General features: G+C 39.2%; 1 protein-coding gene across 1 annotated transcript in view; it reads right to left on the bottom strand.

Annotated features, from left to right (window-relative positions):
* PTPN14 (protein tyrosine phosphatase non-receptor type 14) overlaps positions 1 to 27,286 on the bottom strand; it is a 109,127-nt gene that overhangs the window by 52,180 nt on the left and 29,661 nt on the right. Inside the window, exons 2-3 of the mRNA XM_085219248.1 lie at positions 19,284 to 19,608; positions 11,433 to 11,602 (exon numbers count right to left, since the gene is read on the bottom strand). Of these exons, the coding sequence (XP_085075374.1) occupies positions 11,433 to 11,602; positions 19,284 to 19,457 (344 nt within the window). The 5' untranslated portion in view covers positions 19,458 to 19,608. The remainder of the gene's footprint in view (positions 1 to 11,432; positions 11,603 to 19,283; positions 19,609 to 27,286) is intronic.

Genomic DNA, 27,286 nt, shown 5'->3' with positions numbered 1-27,286 from the left:
GCAACACTACTGTCACCAAGATTTCCAATGCCTACAGAAGTCTTGAATTTAAAAAAAATAACCCCAATCAAAAGCAAAGGTCTGTCTGCTCGAAGCTGCTGGCCCAAATGACTCCTTCTGACGCTGTAGTCAAATTTCAGACATCTACCTGAGGCTCCACAGAAGACCAGTGAGCCACAGTTCCCTTTTTGACACAAGCAGCAGAGAAAGGATGAATCACCTGAGGAAAGCGATCCATAGCAGAGGAATCCTGAATCACGCTCTGGAAATGCCCTTTTCTTCCCACTGATTACACAGGAAGTCTGGAGCAACCTTTACTCCTGAGGCTCATCAAGAGAAGATGCATGACTACAAAAGGACCAGTCTGCATCACAGAGACTCACATGCAACATCCTCCAGCAGTCTGCACTCCACTAAAGAGAGTACTACTCACTGCTACTGCAGCATGTAGAAAGAGAAAATAGGGATATTAGCCCCAGTCTAGGTAACACGTTCCTCTGTCTAAACTGGTGCCTTAAGCTACCCTGGAAAACAAGTCAAAAGCAGCACACCATCCTGTAAGGTACACTATGATATGCACTGTGTGTACTGTGCTACTTAATGAATGGGCAGACCCATTTCACAATGATATGCATTGCTACCACACCTTAAGGGGGAAAAAGGCACTCACACACTTTCCAATAGTTTAAATGACAAAGGCAGTGAACTGCACAGTTCATGGATTAGAAGACGATGTTTCCTTTCATCTTTATTTGAGGACATACATAAAGGCTTATGGGCACATCCCTGACTCAAGTATCTGGGGATGACAAGTGTTTTCCATTTTTCCACTTCTCCTATCCAATCTCTCATAAAACAAAGGATTAAATAGAATCCCTCTTACTTTTCTTTTTCTTCAAGGGGGAGAAGCAAAATTGCTCCATTACAGTGGATATCCCAGCCATTCTCAGCATAACTCTGAAGATTCTCACTGTAAGCTGCAACTGAGAAATTAACAACAGCTATTCATTGAACTAACACATTCCCGTCTTCTGACCAGCAATGACAAATTGGTTAAAAACAAGCCATTCTTTTCTGGGAGATGATATTATGCGTATGTCATTAACGCAGAGGTCAGAACCAGGCTCTGAAAAGCTGTGCAGGGCCTTGGTAGGGCAATCACAAGTGAAATGGATGATAAGCTGTCCTTTTTAATAAGTAACCATGTATCATTTGGCCTTTATTTTAAAGCTGTTTCATTTCATGCAAATGTTCTTCTACTTTATGAGCAATAAGAACTTCATTTTCTCTTTCTTCTCCACCATTAAGGAAGCAAAAGGAAACAGTTCTAGTACCAGCATGTCACTTGCTTGATTCTAGAACTCCACCGGCTTGTTTACTTTCATAAAAGTGAATTAAAATATATACTATTTTTTGACTAGCTAATTAATTCTTGCTTTTACCACGTCCTCTGTCTTGTGCTAAATGCCAGTTCAGATGAATGCCTGTATGTAAGACATTTACACTGATGTAACATAACGACACACCCACAACACTGAACTGCATCCTCTTGCCTATTGCTTCCAGGCCCTAAATATGCTTGCTGCAGCCAGTACCAATGGCAGACATGACTAAGAACACCTAGCAACTCAGAATCAAGCCCTTGGATGTAGTTTGAGAATGAAAACACTGAAAAGACAATATAACAGGACCTGAAATGCTGTGTGTTTTCCTGAAGCCTTTCCATTTGAAAACAACACTGTCCTCAGACATCTTTAACTCTCGTAACCTCTGCATAGCAAAGCCAAGGAACGACATTTATCCTGCCTTTGTTGCTATTTTATTTCTAAAGATATAAGGAAATCATATCAATCAGTTTTATTTCTTCTCAGTGCTTTTCCTGATGGCAGTGGTAAATGAAACAAGGAGAAAAAAAAAGGTTTCTAAAAAAGAAACTCTAGGTTTAAAAAAGTTCTCTCAGCACACATACGTAGAGAGCGTCACTCAAATTCAGTGACAAATTACTTCAAATCACTTCTCCTCTTCCTATAATGCAAAAAGTAAAAGCCTAAAGGAGCAATTCTGTGTTACAGGACATAAGCTCCCCTCCCCAACCCTACTTGCTTTTACAGTTGTATTTATCTGTTTTAATGAATGTGAGAAACACAACCTTCAGGGAATAGAACAGATCAAAAATCATCACCCTGTTAAGAGTCATTCCAACAATGACTACAGCAGAAGCTTTTTCACTAAATTTTACAGAAACTTCTTGGCCTTTGGTTCAGACGGAATGAATCCCACATCCATCATGGAGATGAAGGTGTGCTTTTGTCTATTAAAAAACATTACACTTGAATTTCAAATCTGTGGAACATTATTTCTGTTTAGAAATGAAACTCTAATAAAATTGGCTTTTTGTTTGCCCATACCTCTACATCTTAAATCTGACATAGCTCTTGAGAGCTAATACCTAGCTGGAGTTTGCTTGTCAAGTGCTTCACATGTGAGTAAATCTAGCTTGGCAACCTTGCTAAACTCAACTTTTCAAATCCTCCAGTTATGTAAGTAGAAGGTTACTATCCATAAGAGTCAAAGAAAGCAAGATTCAATTTTTCACTTCACAATTTCAAAAAGAAAATTAGTTGCAGTTTTCCTGAGGTTTTTCACTGTAGATTATAGCAAGATGTAAAAATCATATTTTAGCAGTGTTTGAAATAGCCTGCTATAAGCACAAAATGAGAACAGCAGACACATTCAGATCTTACAAACAGACTTTCAAGTTTTCCACAAGCATACACACAAAATAGGTACACTGTTAACAATACAGCTACGAATTTCTTATGTATGTGTGGAAGATCTACCAGGGAAAAGCCAAATACGAAGAAAGATAACAATTCAAGCCAAGGAGAAGAGCACAAATTTAAGTAAAAAAGAATTTACAAATGAAGTTCTGTCAAGTTTCAGGGGCTGTGAATGAACCCCCTCAAAGGCATGCCATTATTTAAAAGTGACACATCTAGATATGCTTTTCCTTTTGTTTATTGAAAGCTATAGAATACTTGGAGTCATACCTCTCATGTCTTCACTTCCTTGCTGCATTACAGAGCTAATTTGAGTTTTGAACGCGTAAAGGAATCCCTAAATGAAATTCATATACACTAACATAATTTCAAGACCTGTAAATTTTAAGGAAAAATCCAAACAAACTCAAAAATTACAAGTATTGACAATAAAATTATACATCATTCTATGTAAGTGCAGAATTTCTTCCTAAAGTCTAAATAATTTCTAGTTCCCAACTATGGTAAAAGCTATTCACATTCCTCATTCTTCAGCAAGAACTGCCCAGCATTCAGTGCAAGCTGTGTGAATACTTCCACCACCCCAACTGGCATGGGTGAATTCAAGCTGGTCTACACTAGACCAATGAGGAAGCTCCAACAATCTGTAAATGCTGTCATTTAAGAATTAGACACTCAAATATTATTTGCTGTCATTTAAGTGGCCCAATAAATAGCCTAGAGTACTTTAACAGTGTCAGATCTATTGAAATTTAATACAAACAGTTTCCATCATGGGAGAGATATGTAAGAATACGTGACTAAGCCCAAGAACATAAAATAAGTATTATTTCCTCATGATCAGATGAAAATATGATACTGTCTAATACCAAGATATTCCTGTTACAACATTTCTAACCATCACAGCCACTGCCTTCAGAACACACTAAAGCAAAAATGCAAGCTGAAGTATCCAAAACTGTATTTATAGTTATGCAATGCTTTTTTAGAATTGCTACATATGTACTGCACAACCACAGACATGAAAACACATTCACTTTCTGGTCTAAAAGCACCATATAATGTAATAGATTAGATCTAAGCATCAACAGCTTCTTAAAATATCTGGCACAAAGAGCTCAGCTTTCAATAATCAACATACAGAGAACAAGCTCCCCATTCACTGAAGAAAGTCAGCAGGGAGAAGGGTTTGCCCTCCTCAGCAAATTATTTTATAAACAGGGAATTAATGTTGAATCTTATTTTTTATGTTAGACGTTAAACATTCACTAAAATACAAAGCCAAAAGAAAAACCCCAAATCCCCTCAAACAAGAATATTACCGAAAAGCAAAACAACACATAACGATATGAATGCAAGAAGAGAAGCAAGCACTGCACATTATTTGTTGCTGTTGTCCTACAAAAACATAATTAAGGCTTATTAAGTATCAGGTTGTTTACAAAGTTTACTACAAGCCTAATGTGTGTTTTTTTATGCTACAGTAGCCACTAATATTTAAAAAGTCCAATAATTAAAACAATAAAACCATCAAAGGAGCACCAAAATGGAAATGTTCCAGACTGCCTAAGCCTGGGTGGCCAACCAGGGCTCTTACGACTCATCCAGCCTGCAAGCAGTTGAAAAGCAGCACATCTGGCTGCATGAGCTCTCCAACCAGAAGCTGAGATGGATGAGGGCTGCTGTCAACACAAACAGAATACCCCGAGTTGGAAAGGCACAACAAGGATCGTCACGTTCATCTCCAAGCTTCCACACAGCACCACCCAACATTCAAACTCGGTGTCTGAGAGTGCTGTCCAAACGCTTCTTGAACTCCTGTAGCTCGGGGCCTTGCCTCCTCTGCTCACTGCCTTGGGCAGTCCATTCCATGCCCACCGCCCTCTGGTGCAGCACCTGTCCTCAACCCTCACTGCCCCTCCCCTGACACAGCTCCATGCCCTTCCCTCGGGCCTTGTCGCTGTCACAGAGAGCAGAGCTCAGCGCTGTCCCTCCGCTCCCTGTGAGGAGCTGCAGCCGCCATCAGGCCTCCCCTCAGCTCCTCTGCTCTGCGCTGAACTAAGCAAAGGATTTCAGCCAGTGCTCATGTCTCGCCCTCTATGTCCTTCACCATCCTCACAGCCCTTCTTTGGATGTTCTCTAATAGTTTTAGGTCCTTCTTATACCATAGTATACCATACTACTCTGTATGGTGATTATCATCTTAATTCATTAAGATAATTCAAAATGACATTCCATTGATAGCTCTAAAACAAAAATACACAGGTACACTGTCAGCATATAGAAAGATAGAGCTGGAAATGCTATCAGAAGAAACTTATACTGGCTTATGCGATGGTAAAAACACAAAACGGTTCTGATCATTAGTATCATATCTGTGTTGAAGTGCACAGCCCTCTGTGAGGTGATGAGGTGCCTCCTCTTTCTCTCTGGGCAGGCCACAAAGCACTTTATTGTGCCAAGTAAGGTCTACGTGTCATGTCCCATGTGATGTGACCAGAACTGCCCCATAAGCCTGGCACAGCTGATCAGCACCTGCACAGGAATTAGGACATTTCCTAGAAAAGAGGGCGATGGAAATTGCTTGTATTTGCTTCTCTGGCAGCTACACAGCCTGCTCCTGGACACTGTCTTCTTAACAGAGCAACCATACTCTTAAACCATGAATGGATAAAGTGCGCTATTAACTTGAAGCAACAAGTATTTTTTGGAAGAGAAAAATTTGGGCAAAGCAGCATGGCTTCCTCTGTTTGAAAACCAAACTTTAAAAGTAGTTACAGCATTAACACTGAATTGTTAAACTCAGATTTAACTCTCCAGGTGCAAAAGACCGTTTCTCTGGCCTTTGTTCTTAAATAGTCCACACTCCCACTTCTCACTCATTTGCCTATCCATCCAACTTAATCACACACCTCTATACTGTCATCCTGTAGGATATTACTCTCTCTCTCTCTCTCTCTCTCTGTGTGTGTATACATATATATATATATAAAATATATATTTATATATATATTTTTTATATATATTTTTTATATTAATTTTTTTTTTTTTTTAAATCCTAAGGGTCTACCAGAGGTGTATGAACAAATGGGCCACACTACCCATCCCAGCTCATCTCTTCAGGAAAGCAAAGTCAGGGCTGTCCCAAACAAACTGTATGGTACACATTGTGCTGTTTTTTTCTGACACATCGTGATATACAAAAATACTTATTTCAGACAATGGAGTCACCACAGTGCTAAATCAACTACTGTGAACAGGGAGGTACACAGAGAGACTTCCCAGACTGCCACAAGCTAGAGGTGTGACCAAGCGTGGAAAGAAAAGCAGTTTAATATACTTCATAACCCTAGCAGTCAAAAGCGTTCCACATCACCAAGCTTGCCATAAAACCAGACAGGCACACGAGGATGTGTTATCCAACCTTAACAGGCAATTAAAAGCACCATTTAAAAATAGCATCAACCGGTGCAAAAACCCATCTGACTGCACTTGTATTAAAAGTTAGCAACATAAGAAGATGTGCAGCATTTGTTTGTTCAAAAAAAGTCACATAAATAGAAGCTCAAGTAGGTGAAACATTTGAGGATTTTTTTTTTGAACAGAGGCAGAGTGAACTCTGAAGAGGAAAGGAAGGAAAAGAAGTCCAGTGTTCAATTAAAAAATGAAAATGGATTTGCCAGAGTCATTTTCCCCTGGAAATAAAAAGTGGTCACAAACCACATATTTTCCTCTCTGTTTCATCCTGCAGTGATGTAAAAACTCACACAGTCATAAAGGTCTGTAGTTATATATGTCTTAGAAAATACTTGTTTTCAAAGTCGTAACTGAGCAGCTGCAGAAAGATAAAGGTGGGGGACTGTGAAAAAATATTTCCTTAAAAGATAAACACGAGAAAAAAAAAGCAAACAGCTAGAAATGGTGAAAAGTGAACTAAGATGATAAAACAAGACAAAATAGACATTTATTTAGTTAAAGGAGGATAAGTTTAAGGCTGATTTTCCACAGACCCTCCAAAAAACAGGCCTGGCAGCTACAGACTCCAATTCTCCAACTGCAAACATTTCTACACAGGTGCAGGCATCTCCTTCCAAATATTCAGGGCTTTCTTTCACTGAAAAGCTGTGTAGCAGGCTCTTTGGGAACAATGCAGAGCCCAGAGCTGAAGTCAGGGCAAGCACCCAATGCAGCACAACATACATTCTGCAGGATTCTCTTCCTACACAGACAAATCAAACCTAACTATCACACACAGTACCATGGGTATCCTACTCATCCATGTCACTGCTTCCTTTTTGCAGCAGCACGCTCCAATCTGCAGCAGTGCAAACCTCATTTGCACAGACATTACTAGCTATGAGACTGGAAGCTTCTTCCAAAACAGAAAAACACACAGACCATAGCACACATCCATCCTTTCACAGGAGGCAACAAGCACTATCATGTGTGAAGAAAGAGATGCTGTGTGAACTAAAATGTGATTTCAGTTTTCCCTTGGAAATGTAAGGAAAAAAAGATAACCCACCATAACTGGACATGGATCGTCTGATACTGATACAGAAAGCAGCACTGCACCCACATTTTCAGAAAGCCATAAGAGTGTGTGGGTTCTCTGTTTTTGGAACAAGAGCACGTTTGTTTACTCTAGACACTGTACAAAGACTTTAAAAAAAAAAAAAATGGTTGAAAGGATGCCTCCCCTCTGAGGATCTAGCAGAAAATAAAAGGCAGATTTATATTTCTAATCTATGCAAACATCTACTCCACAAGGCATCACAAAGACTGCTTTATATCAGATAGTATGCAAATCCCAGGTGCCTTAAATATGCCAAAAGCATGTGCAGCATCTCCACCTGCAATGGCTATTCACTCTGAGAACAGCTGGATGACTAAAAAGAGGTTATCTAAGTAGCCCATAGAGCTTTCTACGAAAAATTCCTTTTGCTAATGTGCCAGCTCCCATACTCCCACCCAAATGGCATCTGCTGTAGCTTCCATCAAGACTAAAGAGCTTTTTAAATTCATCTCATCTGCTTTTTAAAAAAAACTTCTATATTTTTTCAAATTATAGTAATTACAAAATGGCCAAACTTTTACTGATACCATAGGAAATGATCATGAGGCTATAATTCATAATTCCCATTGGAAGATGTCTCTGGGACTGGGTGCATGTGAGATTCTGGGACTAAAGGCAGAAGTGATGCTGGAGTGACTGGGATCTCAGATGAGACAGTACTAAGATCAGAAGTTACATACAAGCAAGAGTCTCAACACAAGTCAAAACAGAAAGAGCAGAGAGTAGGAAAAAAGGAGGAGTGGAGTCGAAAAAAGCTCTGTAAAGGAGAATGCAAAACATCAAGAGTACAACACTATGACACTGAGAGAAATGCACAGCAACAATGTTTATTTAATTATTTTTACCAGGAAGATAGAAGAAACAGGTGGTTGTTTCTTGTACATTTCCTTTGGATACCTGCAGGGAATTTCCATCGCAGGTCAGGAAACACAGCTGTTTCGAAAAGCCTCACCATTTGCACTCAAATATCATTAGCCAAATAAGAGTGACTGTATCCTATTCCTTCTTCTTACCCTGTTCCAGTGCTCTATTTCACTTTTTCGGAGTAGGAAAAAACAAACAAACAAACAACCCCACACAACTGGTATGTGCATCTTTAAGCACGTGTCACATTTATAAGCACACCATTGAGTCAGATCTGATCTACTAAAACGAACTGTGACCCTCTGAGTACTCTTTGCCTCATCTTTTCTCATAGGTCTCAGAGTTTGACTGGCAGACTCGTGTTTTCTCTTTCCTTCCCAAGGACCCCACAAGCCCTATTCTCTCACATCACAAATATCTCTTATGGCCTAACATAAGGCATCCCACACTGAGCCGTGGCTGTGCTGTGGTTATGTGATGGACACCTGCAGCTCTGAAGGTCCTCAGCAGGCAATCTGGGGAATATTCACCCACTCTCTCACTCCCTACCTATCCACACTTTTGAAACAATGAAATCACCTGGGCACAAACTAAGATACAAGCAAGTCCACCTAAACATTAAAAAAAAAGAAAAAAGACAAAAAATCTACATTCTTTTATTGTGAGGGTGATGGAAAATTGGAACAGGTTTTCCAGAAAATTTGTGGGGTCTCCTTCCATGAAGTTACTCAAAATTCAATGGAGCCTAGCCCTAAGCAATGTCCTCCAGCTGACCCAGCTCTGAGCATATGGGTTGGGCAGGATGAGCTCAAGAGATTTCTTCCAAACTCAGCCACTCTGTGATTAGCACTGCTACTTGTGTTTCGCTTCAGCATGTCAGCTGACATTCTCACACTGTATTTCAGAAGGACAGTACTGACTACTTATTAGATTACTAGTAAATTCCTCTCCCAGCATGTCACATATGGCCAGGTATTCATTGCATCTCCGCCACTGGGGGACACAGTGGTCAGACCAGTGTTACCTTCATTTCTGCATCACACATTTGGCTTGTGATATATAGCAAGTTATCAGCAAAACCACAAAAAGCTCCTGACCACTGTGAGAGGAGCTCTGCTTGTGCAGTTCTCTTGGCAAAACCTAAAAGCCTTGGATCATTTCCTCTCTATTCAACAACTGCACAAGGTCACTGGCAGAATATTAAACCTGGGACAAATCTCTCATAACCAGCTATCAAGCCATAGTCTATAAAGCTACAAATCAGAAGTGGAGTAAAACATCTCAGTCAACCAGTCACAATCAAGCCTAACCCCAAATGCATATATACTCAGTTTCAAAACAAATGTTTAATCAGTTTACCAAGTATAATCAAATTAAAAACAAAACAAAAAAAACCCCTAAAAAACAGCCCTATTTGTCCATCTAATCAGACTTCAGACTAAGCCTTCCTCTGGCATTTGTTTCAAAGGAGTTCTCCATGTATTCACCACTAAATGCTTTGAACCTAAAATTTACTGAATCTAATTAGAATTGCACAGTTGAAGGTTTCCCGCCTTTACATCGCCCTCACAGAAGAGATTCTGCTTCAGAAGACAAAAAAAACTGATCTTACAAGCTACTCTACTTCTGAGATCCATTACTAATCTGCTAGTTTTGATGTAGAGATTAAAAAAATAATAATGTGAGACACTTAGAAGTCTCTACAGCATACATTACCAATCACATCAGAAGGAAAAAAAAAAAAAAATCAGCAGCTGCTCAAATTGAGAGTTCTGCGAGATTCAATTGTCATTGAAATGTTTTGTTATTACCAACCTGGGCAAAATGAGCAAATATACCTCCACAGGTGAGATAAGAATGAGCAATCAGCACTGCAGGCTGCATCTTAAATAGGCAATAGCATCCGAGTACCTACAGTTCTTCCATTCACACAAGTAGGCTAGGATTAGGCCAACAAACACGAGCAACAGAAAGAAAAAAAAAAATAATCAGACATTCTGACTGCACATTAATTAATTCTGAAGGAAATATTTTGAGGCTTCCTTCTTCCAAAGCACACAAGACAGGAATACACAGATACAGACAAGTGTCAATGTTTAGTTTCAAGTCTATTCACAGGGAAGTAAGATTTCTTTTCTTGAGGCTTTCAACTCCCTGTTTGACAAGAATTCTGCATAAACAGTCATGACACTGCTTGACAGCTGTCGTTTAAAAAAATCACATCTTTTGCATCCTACCCAAATTAGTTCCTACGTTCAATCTTAAGATCCTTTAAAATATACCATATGCAAACCCTCAGAACACTTCATATCTTGCACACCTAGATTTTATCTACTGTTTCTCAACTACTCTTACACAACTTTTAGATATTATGCCCATATGGAGAATTTCACATCCGCAGTATCAAGGCTAGCACAGGAAGCTTCTGCCAGCCTGTACCTCTCATCTACTTATTCCAGTCTTGACCTTACAACAGCTGTGCTGATGCAACCATGCTCTAAACCAGATAAATTATTTAATTTTGGCTAAAAAGAAAACAAGCCCATCCCTTTTTGAGTGAGGTGGGCTTTTTTTTTTTTTTTTTTTTTTTTTTTTAAAATACAACACAGATGTGAACAAAACACAGTGATGTGGTTTACAAGGGCAGCCCCTCAAAAAAGCTGTATTGTGCTGAAATGCAGCACAGGGCTCTGAGTAAGAGAGCAATTCCCATAGAAGTTGTTTGCAAAGGTGCACCCTGATCATAATTAAAGGACTAATACCCTCTAACAATTTTAATCCTTTTGTGAACTATAAGGAGAAAGATCGGGAATGGGATGGGCAAAATCCAGACAGAAACCAAAGTTCACTTTCAGCGAAACACAGATGTAAGAATAATAAACTGAAACTGCATGTAAAAGTCATCTGTATATAGCTTTCTTCTAATCAGTAGAAGGTTAAAGGAGTACTGTCACGGTAGTCTCTTTCAAAATTTATTTCAGATTTTTAAATATGTATTTATCAGTCCTTTTTTGTTTCTGCAGTTGGCCATGTATATTTTCCCCAAATAGATGTAACAGTGATGATTTATCTTGCCTTTCCCCTTTTGGGCAGCAGGCAGGAAAGGAAAGAACCAGGTGATTCCTGAGTGAATGCTGAATGTCAGAAACACAGTAATTGTCCATTCCCTCACAGCTATCACACAGAAGTGTAAACAGAGGGAATTCACATACCTTGTTACCTCCTGTTGCAGTCTGGAAACGCTGGGCACATAGAACATTACCCCGAAGAAAAGCAAAGGCTCATTGGCAAATTTGTCCAGCTGCTTCTTCAGAGGCTTTTCCAGTTCAACCCAGCGGGCTTGCTGGCTCTTGCTAAGAAACCAAAGGCCAAAGTAGTGTGTCTAGATAAAGAAACAAAATAGTGTCAGTTTATCCTTTTCAGCTAGACCACACACCAAAAACCAATGACACCAATGCAAACAAGAACAGATGCACTGTGTCAAATCTTCCATTTCCATATATAAAAAACAAGAGATGTTTTCTTTCTTGTTTGTTTTTTTTACTGTCATTCTGTGATTTTTAGAACAGCCTTGAAGACAAATTAACACTGCAGTATAATGTACTTCATACAGTACTATCAACCCTCTTACCTCTCCAAATACACTAAGAGGTTCTGTCTGAGATTATGGCATAGATAACTTACTGATTTACAGAAAATGTCTGGTTCAATTTTATTATTTGACATGCTTACACCTGTACCTTGTGAACAGACAGCAAAAATTAAGTCTTAAAGCGCAGAGGCTTCATGAGATCACACCCATTGCAAAGAAAAGAACAAGGCAACCCTTCCAACTCTTCCTATTCAATGCAAACTTTCAAGTAACTTCCATTAGTTCAGATTAACCCTAAAACAAATGAAATGCTTATTTTGTTGTTGCAGCTTAACTTAACTGGACAATCCTTCTGCAGGCAGTCATAATACTTTGTACCAGCACCACCTTTTCAATAAAGATACTGGAGAGACCTACACACATTTGCCAACATGTATTTACCAAAGCCAGAACCATTTTCCTGATACACTGTACATAATATTCGCTTTCTAAAATAAAAATCATTCGCAAAGTTTTATGATGTGCAAGTAAGTACTGCATAAGACAAGTTGTTTCCTCTAGGCTCTTGAAAAGTAACCATGTTTAAAGCTTCAGCTATTTCATACAGTGCATCAGTCTCAATTGTTGCCATACGTCCCAAGTAATTGACAAAGAGCAGTGTTCAGAAATAGAGCTTTAAATTCTATAAACTGGTAGTAAGAAGCTGAAGGCATGTCTGATTCATCATGAAAGGTTCTATCAAAAAGCCCCCAAACCATCTACGCACTGTGCCAGTACTGTCCATAAATGCATGTTACAATTAACACTTAGTGCTACAACTACAGGTCCGAAGGAGTAAAAAAAGCATTTGTGTTTATTGAAGGAAATAAGCCATCCCTTTCATTAGTTTAGATTAACCCTAAGTGAAATAAAATACTTATTTTGTTGTTACAGCTTAAATGGACAACAATCCTTCCACAGGCAGTCACAAGCTTTTATACACAGCACCACCTCTTAAATAAAAATACTGGAGAAAGGGTAAGAAAAAAAAAAAAATAATAACACCTTATTTCCTGTTTTGTAAAGTGTTCATTTGAAATTACTTTTAATACATTCCAAAAGTTTGGCCTAGAAATCAACCATCAAGATTTCTCCAACCAAATTTTCCAGATACTCTCATTTTCAAAAATCTGTTATCAAAAATAGAGACAAATTACAACGTGACATTTTGCAAAAGCAGTCATTACAAGTCTGTTTCACATCAGAAACAGAAAGGATACTTCTCTAAAAAACACTGCATCTACCATGACTTAGCATCCAAGACACACACAACTAATGCAATACTGAAACTTTAAAATACTTAGAAATTACAACAAAGCAGCTTAAGCAACATTGCTCTAATCTTTTTATAGCTGATAAACATGCAAGAAAATCATATGCAAAAATGCTGAACAGTAGTATAGGTGTATTTACTTTAGGGTCTCACTGTTCACATAGTCCATATCCATATCATTCATATAATTCCCCGGAATGTCCAGATTGAGCAAAGGTAACTAATTCAACTTGATTCCTCAGTTAAGTCTGTCAAATCTGCAGTACGCCTTGTACACTGCCTAGTTCTTTCCCTTTAACAGTAGGTTGGGTACAGCATAGCAAGCTGGTTTCTTTTTGAAGAAAATCAGGGCAGTATTTCCTTCTGGAATTTAAAGTCAGTCAATCCAGGAGACAAAAAAATCCAAACAAGTCAGCATCTTCCATAGGGTAACCTTAAAACAAAAATTCATTAACTAATTAACTGGTAGATGCCTATTCTCTCTCCAGAGTCATCACTGAATTAAGAAGTTCTTTTTGACCAGCTCAATGTGATAGGAATTATATTAAAGTAAACCTTCAACTAAGACGACTTGCAGTCTGAAGTCTAAAATAATTATTCAAGGGATTGAGGGTATTAGAATTAAACAGCTTGAATGAGCATATTGCCTATTGAACAGTTGGGCAACGAGTAACTAAAATTTAGTTTTGTTACAGTAGAAGTCTCTTCAAGTACCAAATCCAGGAAAGAAAAAAGGGAAAAATAATACAATCTGAATCACTTCTAAGCAATATGAAGAGAATGCTGCTTTTAAGCTTCTGGAGTAGAGCAGATACAGCAGACTATCCCTTGGGAAGCATGCATTTCACAGCGCCAAAAGATGACCATTCTTCCTGGAAAGCAGCCTGGAAAGGATCAAGCAACTGCAGACAAAACACAAGAACTGCAGAACGGAGACTGAGTCACAAATGCATGCCCTTGGAAGAGAAGACCAACACAGTTATCTAAGTATTACTGGCTTCCAGTAGCCAGGAATTTTACTTCTTGAAAATGTTAGAATTTTCTAACAACTCTCCATGCAGAAGGACTTCCATAACCACTACCACAAATGCCTGAAGAGCTTCTACCCAAGAAACATCAGTAGTTCTGATCAGGAACAAAGGAACATGGGACTTGAAATAGCTGAACTTCCAAGTTCAGCACACTATGACCTGTCACATGATAGTACAGAAGGCCTTACCGAATCTGAGTAAGTGCTGCCATACACTCTAGCCTACAGAGCATTTTTACAACACAGAGAAATCACAGGTTAGATGGTAGAATGAAAAAAAAAAAAAAAAAAAAAGAACCTTTTCATCTATAAGCAGCTGGCAAGTTGCAGAAGCTGGTCTACTTGTCCATCTAAAAAGTAAACCATTGGCTTTCCAGTTTTCATGGAAAAAAAAGATATCTACACCTACTCGTGGCAGGCCCCAAATTAACACAGGTTGCTCTAGCAAGTAAGATCAGCAAAGTGGCATAGAAAATAAAAAAAAAAATACATCTTCTAGTCAGGATTGGCAGATGGGCAAAGATAAACTTTTTTAACACTAAACATATGCATACACATACACATACAAAGAGCTCCAGTTGCTGGTGCTTTTGGTCTGTCTAATCCAGAAATGAATGAAGAGCCCTATCTGAAAAGACTTTGGAAGAGTTTCTTCTCAAGGCATGGGTATTATCCTTGCCTATCACTTCATTAGGCATCACTTCATCAGTGGTACAAGGTACCCATGCAGATGCTGTGGTATGAATCTGTGAATCCCAAGTGCACTAAGTGAAAAGGTAATCTTTGAAACATGGTAATACAAAAAACTGGACACAGAAACTGTGTGAATAGTTTCTTTAAAAAAAAAAAAAAAAGAAAAAAGAAAGGAGATGTTTTTCCTGCTGGGTCAGACAATGATGCAGTCATTTTATACTTGGACTTAGCCATAGTCCTAAGCCCAGAGCTACGCTTGTCTTTTTGTCAGGCAAAACCAGCAGAATTGTCAACACCATCAGACTACATGCACTCACTAAACCAGGAAATCTCACTCACAAGAATCCAGAGAGACAGGCTCAGTGTTTATTAAAGCATCTGGTTAAGTGGCCAACTAAATATTTATCCTCAGGGAAGAGGCAGTGTTCCAGCTCCTCCGGGTGAAAGCATTAAGCTCTGCTGTCCTGGGGCTCTCACTCAGCCAGCTGTTCCTAGAAGGTCTCTGATCTAAGCACTGCCTGAACTCAGCCCTAGCAGGGTTGCAGAGAAAAGTCCAACCAAGTCAACTGTGGAGGCAAACTGGATGCTGAGCATCCAGTAGTATCCAACAAGGAAGGAGAGCATCTTCTAGGAAAAAAAGAAAGAAAAAGAAAAGCAGAAAATTGCCACCCCTGTAGAGCAGCTCGCCACTCTTTCTTTGGCTGGCTTCTGGAACACCGCAGTGCCGGAGGTACCACTATGGAGTTCAGCTTTAGTAAGTTTGGTTAGAAAGAATCTTGCCCAACACTCTTTGCTGATCCCACTTCCCCTCAAAATAAAACTTCCACAAAACAATACAAAATACTACCAAAACATCCTAAGATCTGTAAACTCATTTTTTAAAGTTAATGAAGAGAACAGCAGGAAGAAACAGACATGAAATCTCACAACAAAGTTGTACAGATTAATTTGCTATTTCAAGTAAGATCACTTAGTCTCACTTGAAGGGAAAATGCTATTGTACTTAAAAAAACTTTTTATAATCTATGCAGATCTGTGCAAAATTATAAGAGGATGCTTCTGACTTCATCCTCCTCTTCTTTGCCCTTCCTCCTCCGTCTTCTTGTTCATTTTTACATACTGTTAAGCTTATGAGCTCAGTTCACTGGGACTGGTAACTGTTCAGCTACATGGACTGATGCTTCATCAAGAACTTTGCTGAAAGGGATAAAAACAGATTTTACAGTAGTTACATGGCTACACTTTCTACTGACCTATTCCTGAACCCTGACTCAGTCAGGGAGTGAGCTGCATTCCCCAGAGATCAAACAGAAATATGCATAATCCATTAGATACTGTTTTTCAGTTGTGCGTGGTGTAATGATTGACAGTTCTTTGCAACAATATAAACAGTTTTGCTTTCTGGCAGAAGCTTCAAACAGGTTTTTTGTTTGTTTGTTTGTTTCTAAAAAACAGCTCGAGAGAAACATTCCTAGCACTAAGGTAAATGTTGGGGTACACCTGGGATCTATTTAAAGATAAGAACAAATGAAGGTATTGAACACTTATTTTTAAAAGAACAGACATTTTCACCTGGGACTGCATGGAGACTTGAAACAGGATGTTAGCTGTTCTGTGCACATGGGATTTAATAAAGTTTGGTTTTCTTTACTTGTACAGAAGTCTTTTGCTTCATTTTGGAGAATTCATGAAGCCTCTCTCCAACACGGATTCTTGCAAAACTGCTTTTCTTCCTCAACCGATACATTTAGTGTGGTCTCTCCATTCTACTGAGCTATCAAGTTGTGGGAATCTTATAGATCAAGCTTTGTCAAAATATCTTCGACCTTTCTGTGAAATTTGATTGGTCAGTGACTGGAAAATTATGAAAACTCTAAAGAGGGAACAGGACTGTCACAAAATTATTGCATTAGCTTTCTCTCCTTCTTCATGTAAGCCATGTCATGAAGACTAGAGGGTCCAAATAAGAATTGAATTTAAGGTCAGAAAGGTCAGCACACATTAACAAGCATCTCAGAGCTTGCTAGTTCCAAAGATTTCTTACATGAGGAGCAAAGAAGATGAAGGCACACCTAAGGGTTTGAAGATGCAAGTAATTCTCTTCTCTCCTAAACAAGCAGCAGTGGGTGCTACTAGAATCAATCAGAAGAGGAAAAAATAGAAGAGACTCGAGAATACTTCTGTTAAAATATGCTGTACTGTTGAAATCTGAACTTTACAAAATTGGTTCAATAATGCCAAAACTTTGTTTAGAAAAAAAAGTGGAGGGTGATGAAAGAAGGGGAAAGTGTTCCAACAACATCAAAGCATTCTCTCCTGTGTTGTTAAAATATTTTTTCATCTTAAAACACAAACTCTTTGTGCTGACATTTCTTTTTGCATGACACAAACAATTTTGAAAATGAAAGAAAACACCAAAGCAATACAAAGCCCCCATGAAACTGAATACTGCCCAAAACAACTTCCTTTGCTACTATACTGTCTGATATCTTTTTCTGGAAAATTTTGAGACTTCAGGCTTCATTCCAAAGGGGAACAAAACATATTCTGAAATCACAATATGCTTTGTGAAGAAGAATGCTAACCCACTGATAGAGCTATTGTTCACAAAGGCAGGTGGATTTGTACAGAAAGAATCTTTAGACCCCACACTGCACCAACTTGATAAACCACAAGGAATACAAGGAGAATCACTTCGTTCTTTTCACTCCTCTCTGCACTGGAAGGAAAAGGAAATACCTAGCCTCTGTACAGACACTCCAATGTGTCCCCAACAAGAAAAAGAAATCATTTTCAATTACTGGGAACTCCTCATGTCTAAAAGATTGGGGTAGCAGAGATGCTTCTAAATGTTTATAAAAAAACATCATACTATCTTCTGATTCTACCCTATTCCTGCTGGCACATTCCTCTGCCTATTCTACAGAAAGACAAGTGAGATTCTTCTCTCACTCTTTATCATTGCTGATCTGCAAAATCAGTGTTTGTTTAGCTCTCATCTGCATTAGCTATTTGTATGCTACCTTCCAGTCGCCACCATTACAAAGGGCCCTAAATGTAAGTCACTGCAAGATCCAGCAGGACAGTCAGACAATATAGAGCAGTTCCCAGGCAATGATTTTCAATCTGTGGTTTGCAAAAGCCCATAAGCATGCAGGATACATAAGAAGTCCACAGAATTTAAGATAAGACAGTTCAATGCCACACACTGGAGGGAGCTTTCTCTCCAAAGGGCTCAACACTTAAACTCTACAGTGAGAGTTAGAAAATAAATGATTTTGGTCTTTAATAAGATAAGTCTGGGTCTCTAAACTTTTCTGTAAGTACTGCAAATGAAAGAAACCTTTTGTTGTTTCAGATACTAAGTTTTCAGTTAAGTTAATTTCAGTTAAACAAAAAAAAGAAAAAACCCACCCTCAAATTGTACTAGCTGTTCAGCTACTAGAACAATTGCTGCCTGTTGTAGTAAGTTAGTATTAAGAATATATTTCTATTAAGGTATATCTTTGAAAGCCAGAGAGCTCATTCTCACTGACGTAATTCAACCTATCATGTCAATGAAATCAGGGTTTCACTCAGATAAACATGACTGCAACTTGGCCTATCAGCATCTTGATTCAGAAAGTAACACCCATCATTTTCTAAGAAAAGAAGAAACTTCACCCTCATACTTCAAAGACTTCTCAAAGCTACAATGAAAGAGCAATAGCACAGCACTCTGGGTGCTGCTCTATCTTCAGTGTTTACGCAACCAGAAGATGTTTGTCTGAGCCCCAGCTGTTGGTCATACCTGGCCAGTTTTAAAACTAACACGACTCAAATGAACAAGGGCTGCCACCCACCAGATCAGGCTGCCCTGGGTCCCAGTCAAGCTGGCCTTGAACCTCCAGGGATGGGACATCCACAACTTCTCTGTGCCAGTGTCTCACCACCCTCTGAGTAAAAAATTTTCACCTAATATCTAACTTAAATCTCCCCTCTTTTAGTTTAAAACCATTTCCCCTTGTCCTATCACTATCAGACTGTGCAAGAAGTTGGTCTCCCTCCTATTTATAGAAGCTCTTCTCAAGTACTGGAAGGCCACTATGAGGTCTCCCCAGAGTCTTCTCTTTTCCAGGCTGAACAAGCCCAGCTCCGTCAGCCTGTCTTCATAAGAGAGGTGCTCCTCTGAACATCTTCATGGCCCTCCTCTAGATCTGTTCCAACAACTCCACATCTTTCTTGTGCTAGGGGCCCTCAGGCCTGGACACAGTACTCCAGATGGGGCCTCAGAAGGGCAAAGCAGAGGGGTACAATCCCTTCCCTCATTCTGCATCTTGTGATGCAGCCCAGAATACAGCTGGCATTCTGGGCTGCAAGCGCACACTGCTGGCTCACGTCCACTAAAAATGTGTCAAGTTATAAAGTGACAGATGGCCTTTCCTGGTTACTCTTACCTCACGTAATTCCAGCCTCTGAGCAACAGCTTCCAAGCACTCCTGCCCTGTGCTCTCCACAGAGAGCGTGCACTCGATGACATTGCTGTCCAGCAGACGGATCCGTGTCACAAAGCAGTTCTTGCTCAAGACATTGTAGCGTCTGGTCCGTCGTAGTTTCAGCCCGAAAGGCATGGCTGTTGGCCTCGAAGGTTGTCTCTTCCCTCTACTCTTCTAAGAGTATCAGCACAGTTTTTGACTTGCCTTGGAGGTCTCTTCAATTGGCACTACTCTCCTCCAAAAATGGAGGTGGCTGTCCATTCCCAGGGCAGGCTCCAAGGAATTCCTGTGAAATACATACAAATAAATAGAGTTAGGTGTAAAATATGATGTTCCCAAAGATCAGCAGAACAAAAGACTGCTTAAGGGAAAACAGCCACATTTAAACCCTTAAACACCTCTACAGTTATGACTGTCAGGCAATCATGACATCTCCCAAAAGAACACGTTCTAATACAAATCTTCCAAAAATTCTATCTTGGCACTGAATTTAAGGCATAAACTTAGTTGCAAAGTCACTCTATGAGAAGCTCAATGAAAACTGCAACTCTACTGGGCAAACAGACAGAGGTGCTAACTTTCCCATCATTAACCCACCACAGGGGTCTATAACATAATCTCCAAGTTAGGTTTTTGGTGTCCTCAGGCAAGCTTTGAAAGCTAGCTTAAGTAGCTAAGGAAGAACAGAATTTAAAAGAGGTGAGAGTTTGAAAGAAGAAAGTCTGGCTGTAGTCAACAGGAAATGCATGTGCTCAGTACTTAAGAAATATCAGACCTGAAGCATGCATGTGAAAGGCAAGAAGCATCCAAGACTTTACAGAAGAGGTTCCTCTGAGGCAATTCCTGACATTTTGCTCCCTTCCAGCTCCAAAGTAGTTCTGCATTTCGCCCTTTCAGGTGGAATGAGTAACTGTTAGATATCAGGGAGGAGGCCAAAACCAAGTGGGAGAAAGAGAACACCTGTTCTGGACATCGTTCTTTACTACTCCTCCTAAAATTTATCAAGGAGGCACAGAACTGTTAATTAAGCCAAAATACAAAGCAGACAAAAGAACTAAAGATACAGATTAATGACATCTAAAACATTATGATCCTATTTATTTATTTCCTAATTTTTGATAGGATCGAGTTCCATTTAAATCAAAACAAAGCATTTGTACTGGCACAGCCAGACTCACAGTGTCATTTTCCACACACAGGCAGGAATGAAATAAATGAAAAAAGAAAAACAACCACAGAAATTACTTGTTACCAAGCTTTCCTGGTTTATTTTGAATATTCTGGAGAACGAGATGGAGAAATGCTAACAATGGCACTTAGAAGTCCACTTCTCTTAAATAATACTAAAAATAAAAACTAGCTCCCATTTCTTCTTAAGGGACACAACAGAAAGCATTGCCAGCAGAGTATGCATCACTTAGCTGAATGTGACATTTCAAATAGATAGCACACTGCCCACATGTATTGTTTGGCATAGAACTGGATGAATCAGTTTTTAATGAATGTAGTTGCTATGGAGATTATTAGAAGCAGCCCAATTGACTACAGTGATTATTGTTATACTCAAAACATAACTACCACGTATTTGATCAAGAACATTTTCTAAAGCCAACATAACTTGTAATTTATTAGGGGGTCAGGGCAACACAATCCAAACCAAAGTCACATAAAGAAAAATACAAGCAACTCCTCAGTATTTGGGTGTGCAAATTACCAGAGTAATTTGCTAGCTCTACCATAGAAACACCTACAGAATCTGAGAAAGGACATGTACTATTTGACAGAGGTGCAAACAAATCAATCAGCTTAGCTGGTGTACTTTCTCATTTCTAACTTTTGTGAGTACAAACATTATTTAATATTTTCAGGATTGCGTGAGAGAATTATTATACCTTGCATCACTGTAATATCAGAAGCCATCAAACATTAATGAATTCACCCTCAAAACAATCTGATGAGGCAGGGACATATTAACTGTGATTCAGAGAAGAGGAATTAAAACAAACATCAGCCAGCTTGTCCAAGATCACTGGGAGAACAGAGCAGATCCATATACTAAAAAGCAGGTCAGTCTATGCTTTAACCCCTGGCTAACTATTTGGCAGCTATTTTTTCCCATTAATCTATCCAAAAGCACAAATGAAGTTGAACAGTGGGAAGAATGAAAGGAAATTACAAAGAATTAAGGGTGTGGAGAACTATATATATATCTTATCAAGAACAGTATTTTTGTTCAGTCCCTGGCTTTGCAGACGATTTTAAGTGGGACACAGAGGGTTTTAGCTAGTCTTTTAAAAAAGTAATATCATACTCCATAAAAATTAAACGATCCAACTCTTTAATGATCCACTGTCCCAGAAGACTTGCATACAGACAATCTGTTCTGGAATAAAACCATCAATCCCCACACAGTGAGAATGTTAATGGGACTACAAATTAATTGTTCTATCATCTGGTTTGCTTATGTAAATAAGGGCAATATTTCCTTCACTTTTCTAGAAGCAGTAAAGTAACAGGAATTTTTTCTCAAGTCTATAAACGGCCAACAGCTGGCCTCACTTTCTCTGGATGCAGACATACAAATGGGTTAATGTCTTTGTGTTACACTTTGTATAACATGGTTCGGGTTACATTTTTATTTCACACAAATATACAAGAGAGCATGATGTCAGCTCTGCCATATGAAACACTGCCCTTAAGACGATGAGGCTGAGACAACATCAACTGGCTCAAATATGACCAGCCTTTAACAACGGTTAATTCTGAATTCAGTGCACATGTCAAACTTTCCCGTTTACACAATTTCTGGATTTTGGACCACTTTTACACTTTGGTTTTCTGTTAAGCTGTCACTTTCAATGTTTCTGTTAAGCCTTCTAAGTAAGATCTCAAAGGCCCAGATCACTTACAGATTCCTAAATCAAACAGAGTATTATGCTTCATTATGTTTGTATGTTTTCAAAAGCATCAGGACTCTCAATTTTCACTGGTAGAATGTTGCAGACAACTGAAAAAGGAGAAGGCTGGAAACAGAAGGGTTCTGGTCTACTACATGGAGTGCTGAGTTTTTCCACAAATAGAGCTCTTCATCTGAAAACTTGACAGAAAGTGAAGCAAAAACCAAACACTCTTCTGAATGCAAAAGGGAGACAACTGTGCCTACTGAATTAACATCTCTACTATAGTCAAGTTTCCAGGCACCACAGAGAATCTGTGCCTTCTTCTCAGACATTCAGTGAAAATATGACTCTTGCTCAAAATCTTGCGTGTTGATGGTAGGCAGTACTCTGGTAAGAAAGTAGGTCCATGAAGACAGCAGACATGAGACCTGCTCCTGCCCATGGCAGAGGGTGAATTTTTAGGCAAAACATGGGTTCAGGAATTCAGTGACACACCTTTGCTTCATACGCACTTCCACATCAGGTGCCATTTTGTCAGCCTGCTCCTGCGCTGCTGTCTGTCATGCAGCAGCACAGCGTAATGGAATATTGGCGGGAAGGTTTAACTTCTACTGCTGCATCATCAACGTACGGCTCTGATGGCACGGGCCAACGTATTAGAAGAAGCATTACTTTCAGAGCAGCCCTCATATAAGTATTATCCTGTCTGAGCAAAGTAAGAAAAAAAATGAAAAATGGGCCATCCCATTTGCTGGCATAAACACTTAAATCCTATTTCCTATACTGTTTGTTTGAAAAGGCCACGTGGATAAAGTTAATGGCTACGGAACATAGCAAAGATAAAGAATGAAAACAGACTTGTCACAGAATAAAAGTCCTACTTTTAACCCACAATCACATTCCAAACATAACCTAAGTTCTCTTAACAGCTTTCACTAGAAAACAGCTCAAAGAGGGAGTCTGAGTTAAACCACTGTTATGACCACATGAAACAATGAGTACACAAAAATCAAGCCAACATTTTACACCCTTTCCAAATCTGAAAAAATGAAACTAACCAGAACTACAAAAAACAACTCTTCCTCTGCTCTACCAACGTCATCTGGAGCTGGCTGGAGTTTCTTAGTAATAGTTTTTGCAAGGCAGACTGAAGGGACAAAGGAGAACAGCTCAGTATTTCATGAGGAAGAGGTCATGTGGCAGAAGCTCCTTTGTGTGATGAAGGACACTGCTCCATTAGCACAGCATTCACTTGCTTCCTTAGATTTATTTAAAGCCAAGAGAAAAAAAAAGGCCAATAAATAATTATAGGCCAATACAACTCTCAGCACATTTGCAAGCATGTGACTTGCTCATCTATTCCAGACTTCACATATAGGAGTTGAACTCAATGATCCTTATAGGTCCCTTTCAACTTGGGTTATTCAATGTTTCTATATACTACTGTACGACATTATTGTACGAAAGTTAAAAAAAAAATAATAAAATGGCATCTGATACAAAATGCACTTAAAGTAGAATGCATTCTCTCACTTCACTGGCTTCTGTACGCAATTTTTGAAACTCCAGGAAAAAAGCAATTACTGTCAAACAGCAGCCTGTATTTACCAACAGCATCTGGCTCCCTTCCAGCATTCCTGGCCCAGCAGGAGCAGCAGCACACCTCACACAGCTATGTAACCCTGGGCTGGGCATGAAACCGCAGCACTTGGTGTGCACTCATGTGGGGTGCAGCCTACGGTTTGAGGGAAGAATAAAAATAACAGTGTTAGGGAGACAGGAAGTGCGGCACAATCCATCTACATTTCACCTAAGAGAGGGCATCTCTATCTGTGAAACAGCCTCCTCTCATAGAGAGGCTTCTAGGCATCTAGCAATCACCTACATGCACACAGGGTGGCCAAGAACTCCCTGAGGACATTTAAAACAGAAGACAACAGCTATTGTTAATACCACTGTGCATCATCAGATGCATCATAGGACACCAATACACAGTGAGCAAAGATGATCTCAGCATTTCTACCTTCCCAGTTCCATTCCAAGTTTCCCTTCCCAGTTTTCCATCAGATCCATCTACGGTAACAGATTCTTTGTATTTAAGTTATCGTGCATTTTCCCTGTGTCCAGTGAGTCAGATTCTACTTTAACTACTACACTATCTAGAGTAGTTCAACTCTTGTTCAAGTAAAAAGAATAATTCTGATTCTGACCAAAGTGCTATCCTTGTTTTCTTCACTTTTGATGACTTACCCACATAAATGTTAGAGACATTCTTTTCATCCTATTCTCCTCTACTAGAACAACTCTTCTGGTGTAAAAGCATCTTTCTTATGCAACCACCGAGCAGTTCTCTGGAGATTTAGTGGATCAAAGTCCATTAGACAGACACATAATTACTCTTGTGTGTCTAGGGGAAGAAATATCAAGTGTTTTTGTGGACCTCACTATACCAGTGTCCAACAAACTCTGGTTTGAAACAAATGGTTTCTATCACAGAAATGACATGAGCTTCCCAAACTGCAATCTACTGTTTTACCCATTACCTTCTCACTTTTTCCTCCAGAATACTCTCAACAAACAGGTCTTCCTAATGCAATTATTGATGATGAACACTTCATGAATTTAAGGCGTCAAGGCAGTAGCTGAAATGCATAAATGATCTAAATGACACATGGCTTGCCACTCCAGTAAGTGTTAGTCTATAAGAATACTTGTAACAAAGCTGGAGCTTTTACCACTCACAGATATGTCTCGTAGAACTTTGTTCATTAAAACAAAAGCAACAAAGTCCAACCCAAGCACACACCAACCACTCCAGCTGCAGTTAATGTCACACTACACCTCTGTGCTGTGGCGTGGTGCAGTTCCACAGGGCACAGCACTGAGCCACTCAGAAGAACAGGATAGTTTTCAGCTTGGTCAGTCATCTGAAATAGCTTGTGGCTGACTGCGGCATGAGAAGGAATGTTATTTTCTGTGCAGTAGTGAGTTGATACAAAGTGCACCACTTTTTTTCTTTTACTTTTCTTTTTTTTTTTTTTTAATACTTTTTCCTACAAACTAAGCAATTTATTCTAGAATTAAATTCCTGTTAGAACAGTGAAGATTGCAAAATGTAGATGAAACACGTTTACTACATGGACAGGCCTCTCAGAGGAATTGCTGTATTTTGATGCACCTTTCTAGGAGACTGGGTATGACTGCTGCTGTCCCTGAAGTACCATTTTTCAGAAAAAGCTCCTTGACTCTTACTAGCTACATCCTAGCAATCAACGATCAGGAAAAACTAACTACTGCTGGCAGAGTAAACTATTTAAATTGTTTTCAACTGACTTGAAACTTATCAGAAACTTTGATTCTTGTCCATATTTTACTGCAGTGGTTACATTTGGTAGCAATGTTTATGGCTACCACTACCACTCAATTCTTTCCAGCAGTCATCCTTGTGAAGAGCTTTCCACTCCTATGGGCTGGCTAGAACCACAGTGGTTATGAAAGATTACATTTCCTGCTAAATGTGATTGATAGGCATGCAAAAACATTATAAAAACAGCAAAGGATATGCTTAATAAAAAACAGGAAAATTTCCTAGTGTGTTTCCATTATTCTCTCATGTTACAAAGACAGAAGTAAAACCACAAATAAAAGTTTTAAATATACAATAAGACAAAGAACAGAAGCAGTAATTGCAGTAGAGCCAAGTAACTGAATCAGAACGGAGCAAAATTACGCATGCTAGTATATTCCCACTAGTGAAATGTGTACTGATTCAAACTGGGGCCAGGAGTTCAGTAACTTCAAACAACGCAATAAAACTTTGTTTGAAATAACAAGAGAAAGCAAGCAAACACTTCAGACATCACTGGATGTCCCTCCCAACTAAAGATATTCTATGATTTTACAATCACCTATCCTTTTTGCTCAACACCAGTCAAAAATACCTACGTCGAAGAGCTGGTTCTGGAGCCATGCAGGCTCCATGTGCTACCAGCAGCCTCTGCACGCTGTGGCCTCCAGCATCCCCAGCTGTGGGATGAGCTCAGGGTTCTCTGTTCCCAGTACACCAGCAGTAAAGTGCAGGCATCAATTCAGCACCCTACTGACTCCCTGTTTCTTCATCACATCATGGCCTGACTCTAAAAATGGACAAAATATGGTCCTCTGCATGCATGTATTACTGGTGTGATATTTCCTCTCCTCCTTTTCAACTGCTTTACACAAGCTGAGTTTCTACAATCTATAATCAAGCAAAAGAAAAAGCAGCAGTAATGCCTGCATACTTCCCATTCTCCTTTGTTTTCCTTAGTATAAAAACTTGGAAAGTTACAAAGTCTTTCAGCTGGGACAACTTGGGTTATAATTACAATTTTCCAAAAACGCATCAGACTACCTCCAAGTTTTAAGAATGCAAAAGTCAAAAAGGCGCCTATCTAATATACTGAGATCACAACATATCTGGCTCTTTGGCTCACAAGGAAAGAAAATATTTTCTTAAAAACCTACACTGTAAAACCTAAAGGATCACATGTACAAACAGGGAGAGGGGAAAGATCAGCAAGAAACTCTCAACTTGCAACAAATCCAATGTAAACAGTGCAGTGGCCCCTCCAAACCACAAATCTGCACTTTCTTTGAGAGAAAGAGAACCAAAGCTCTGACATCAAGTTATCTGCAAGCTTACTTGCAGTAAGCATAAAGCTTTGTCCAGCTTCTTGAAGTTCAGAGTAGTCATTTACTCCCCAGGAAAGGCTCAGCAAATCCCATTCCAGTGAGGAACTGGAATAATGTGAGGGGAGAAGTGTGGCTGCAGATAAGCAACAAGAGCCAAGGGGTGGGGGAGTAAGAGGAAAGGGAGGAGAGGGACAGAGAAAGAGGAAAAAATAATAATGATCAAAAAATCACGTGCAATGTACATCCTAACCCAGAAATAGGCACATTTAGTTACATAAGCAGATATTTGATGTCAGATCATAACATGAACTTTCGAACTTGCAAAGAAAAAAGCATCTCCACTACTCAGTTTATTAAAATGTCAATGCTACAAAATGCTGAAAAAAATTCCTT

This window comes from Meleagris gallopavo, chromosome 2 (genome assembly GCF_905368555.1).
Source record: "Meleagris gallopavo chromosome 2, MGAL_WU_HG_1.1, whole genome shotgun sequence".
In the NCBI taxonomy this organism is placed as follows: Eukaryota; Metazoa; Chordata; class Aves; order Galliformes; family Phasianidae; genus Meleagris; species Meleagris gallopavo.
The sequence above is the reverse complement of the archived record's forward strand: the minus strand, read 5'-3'. Positions and strand labels throughout refer to the sequence as shown.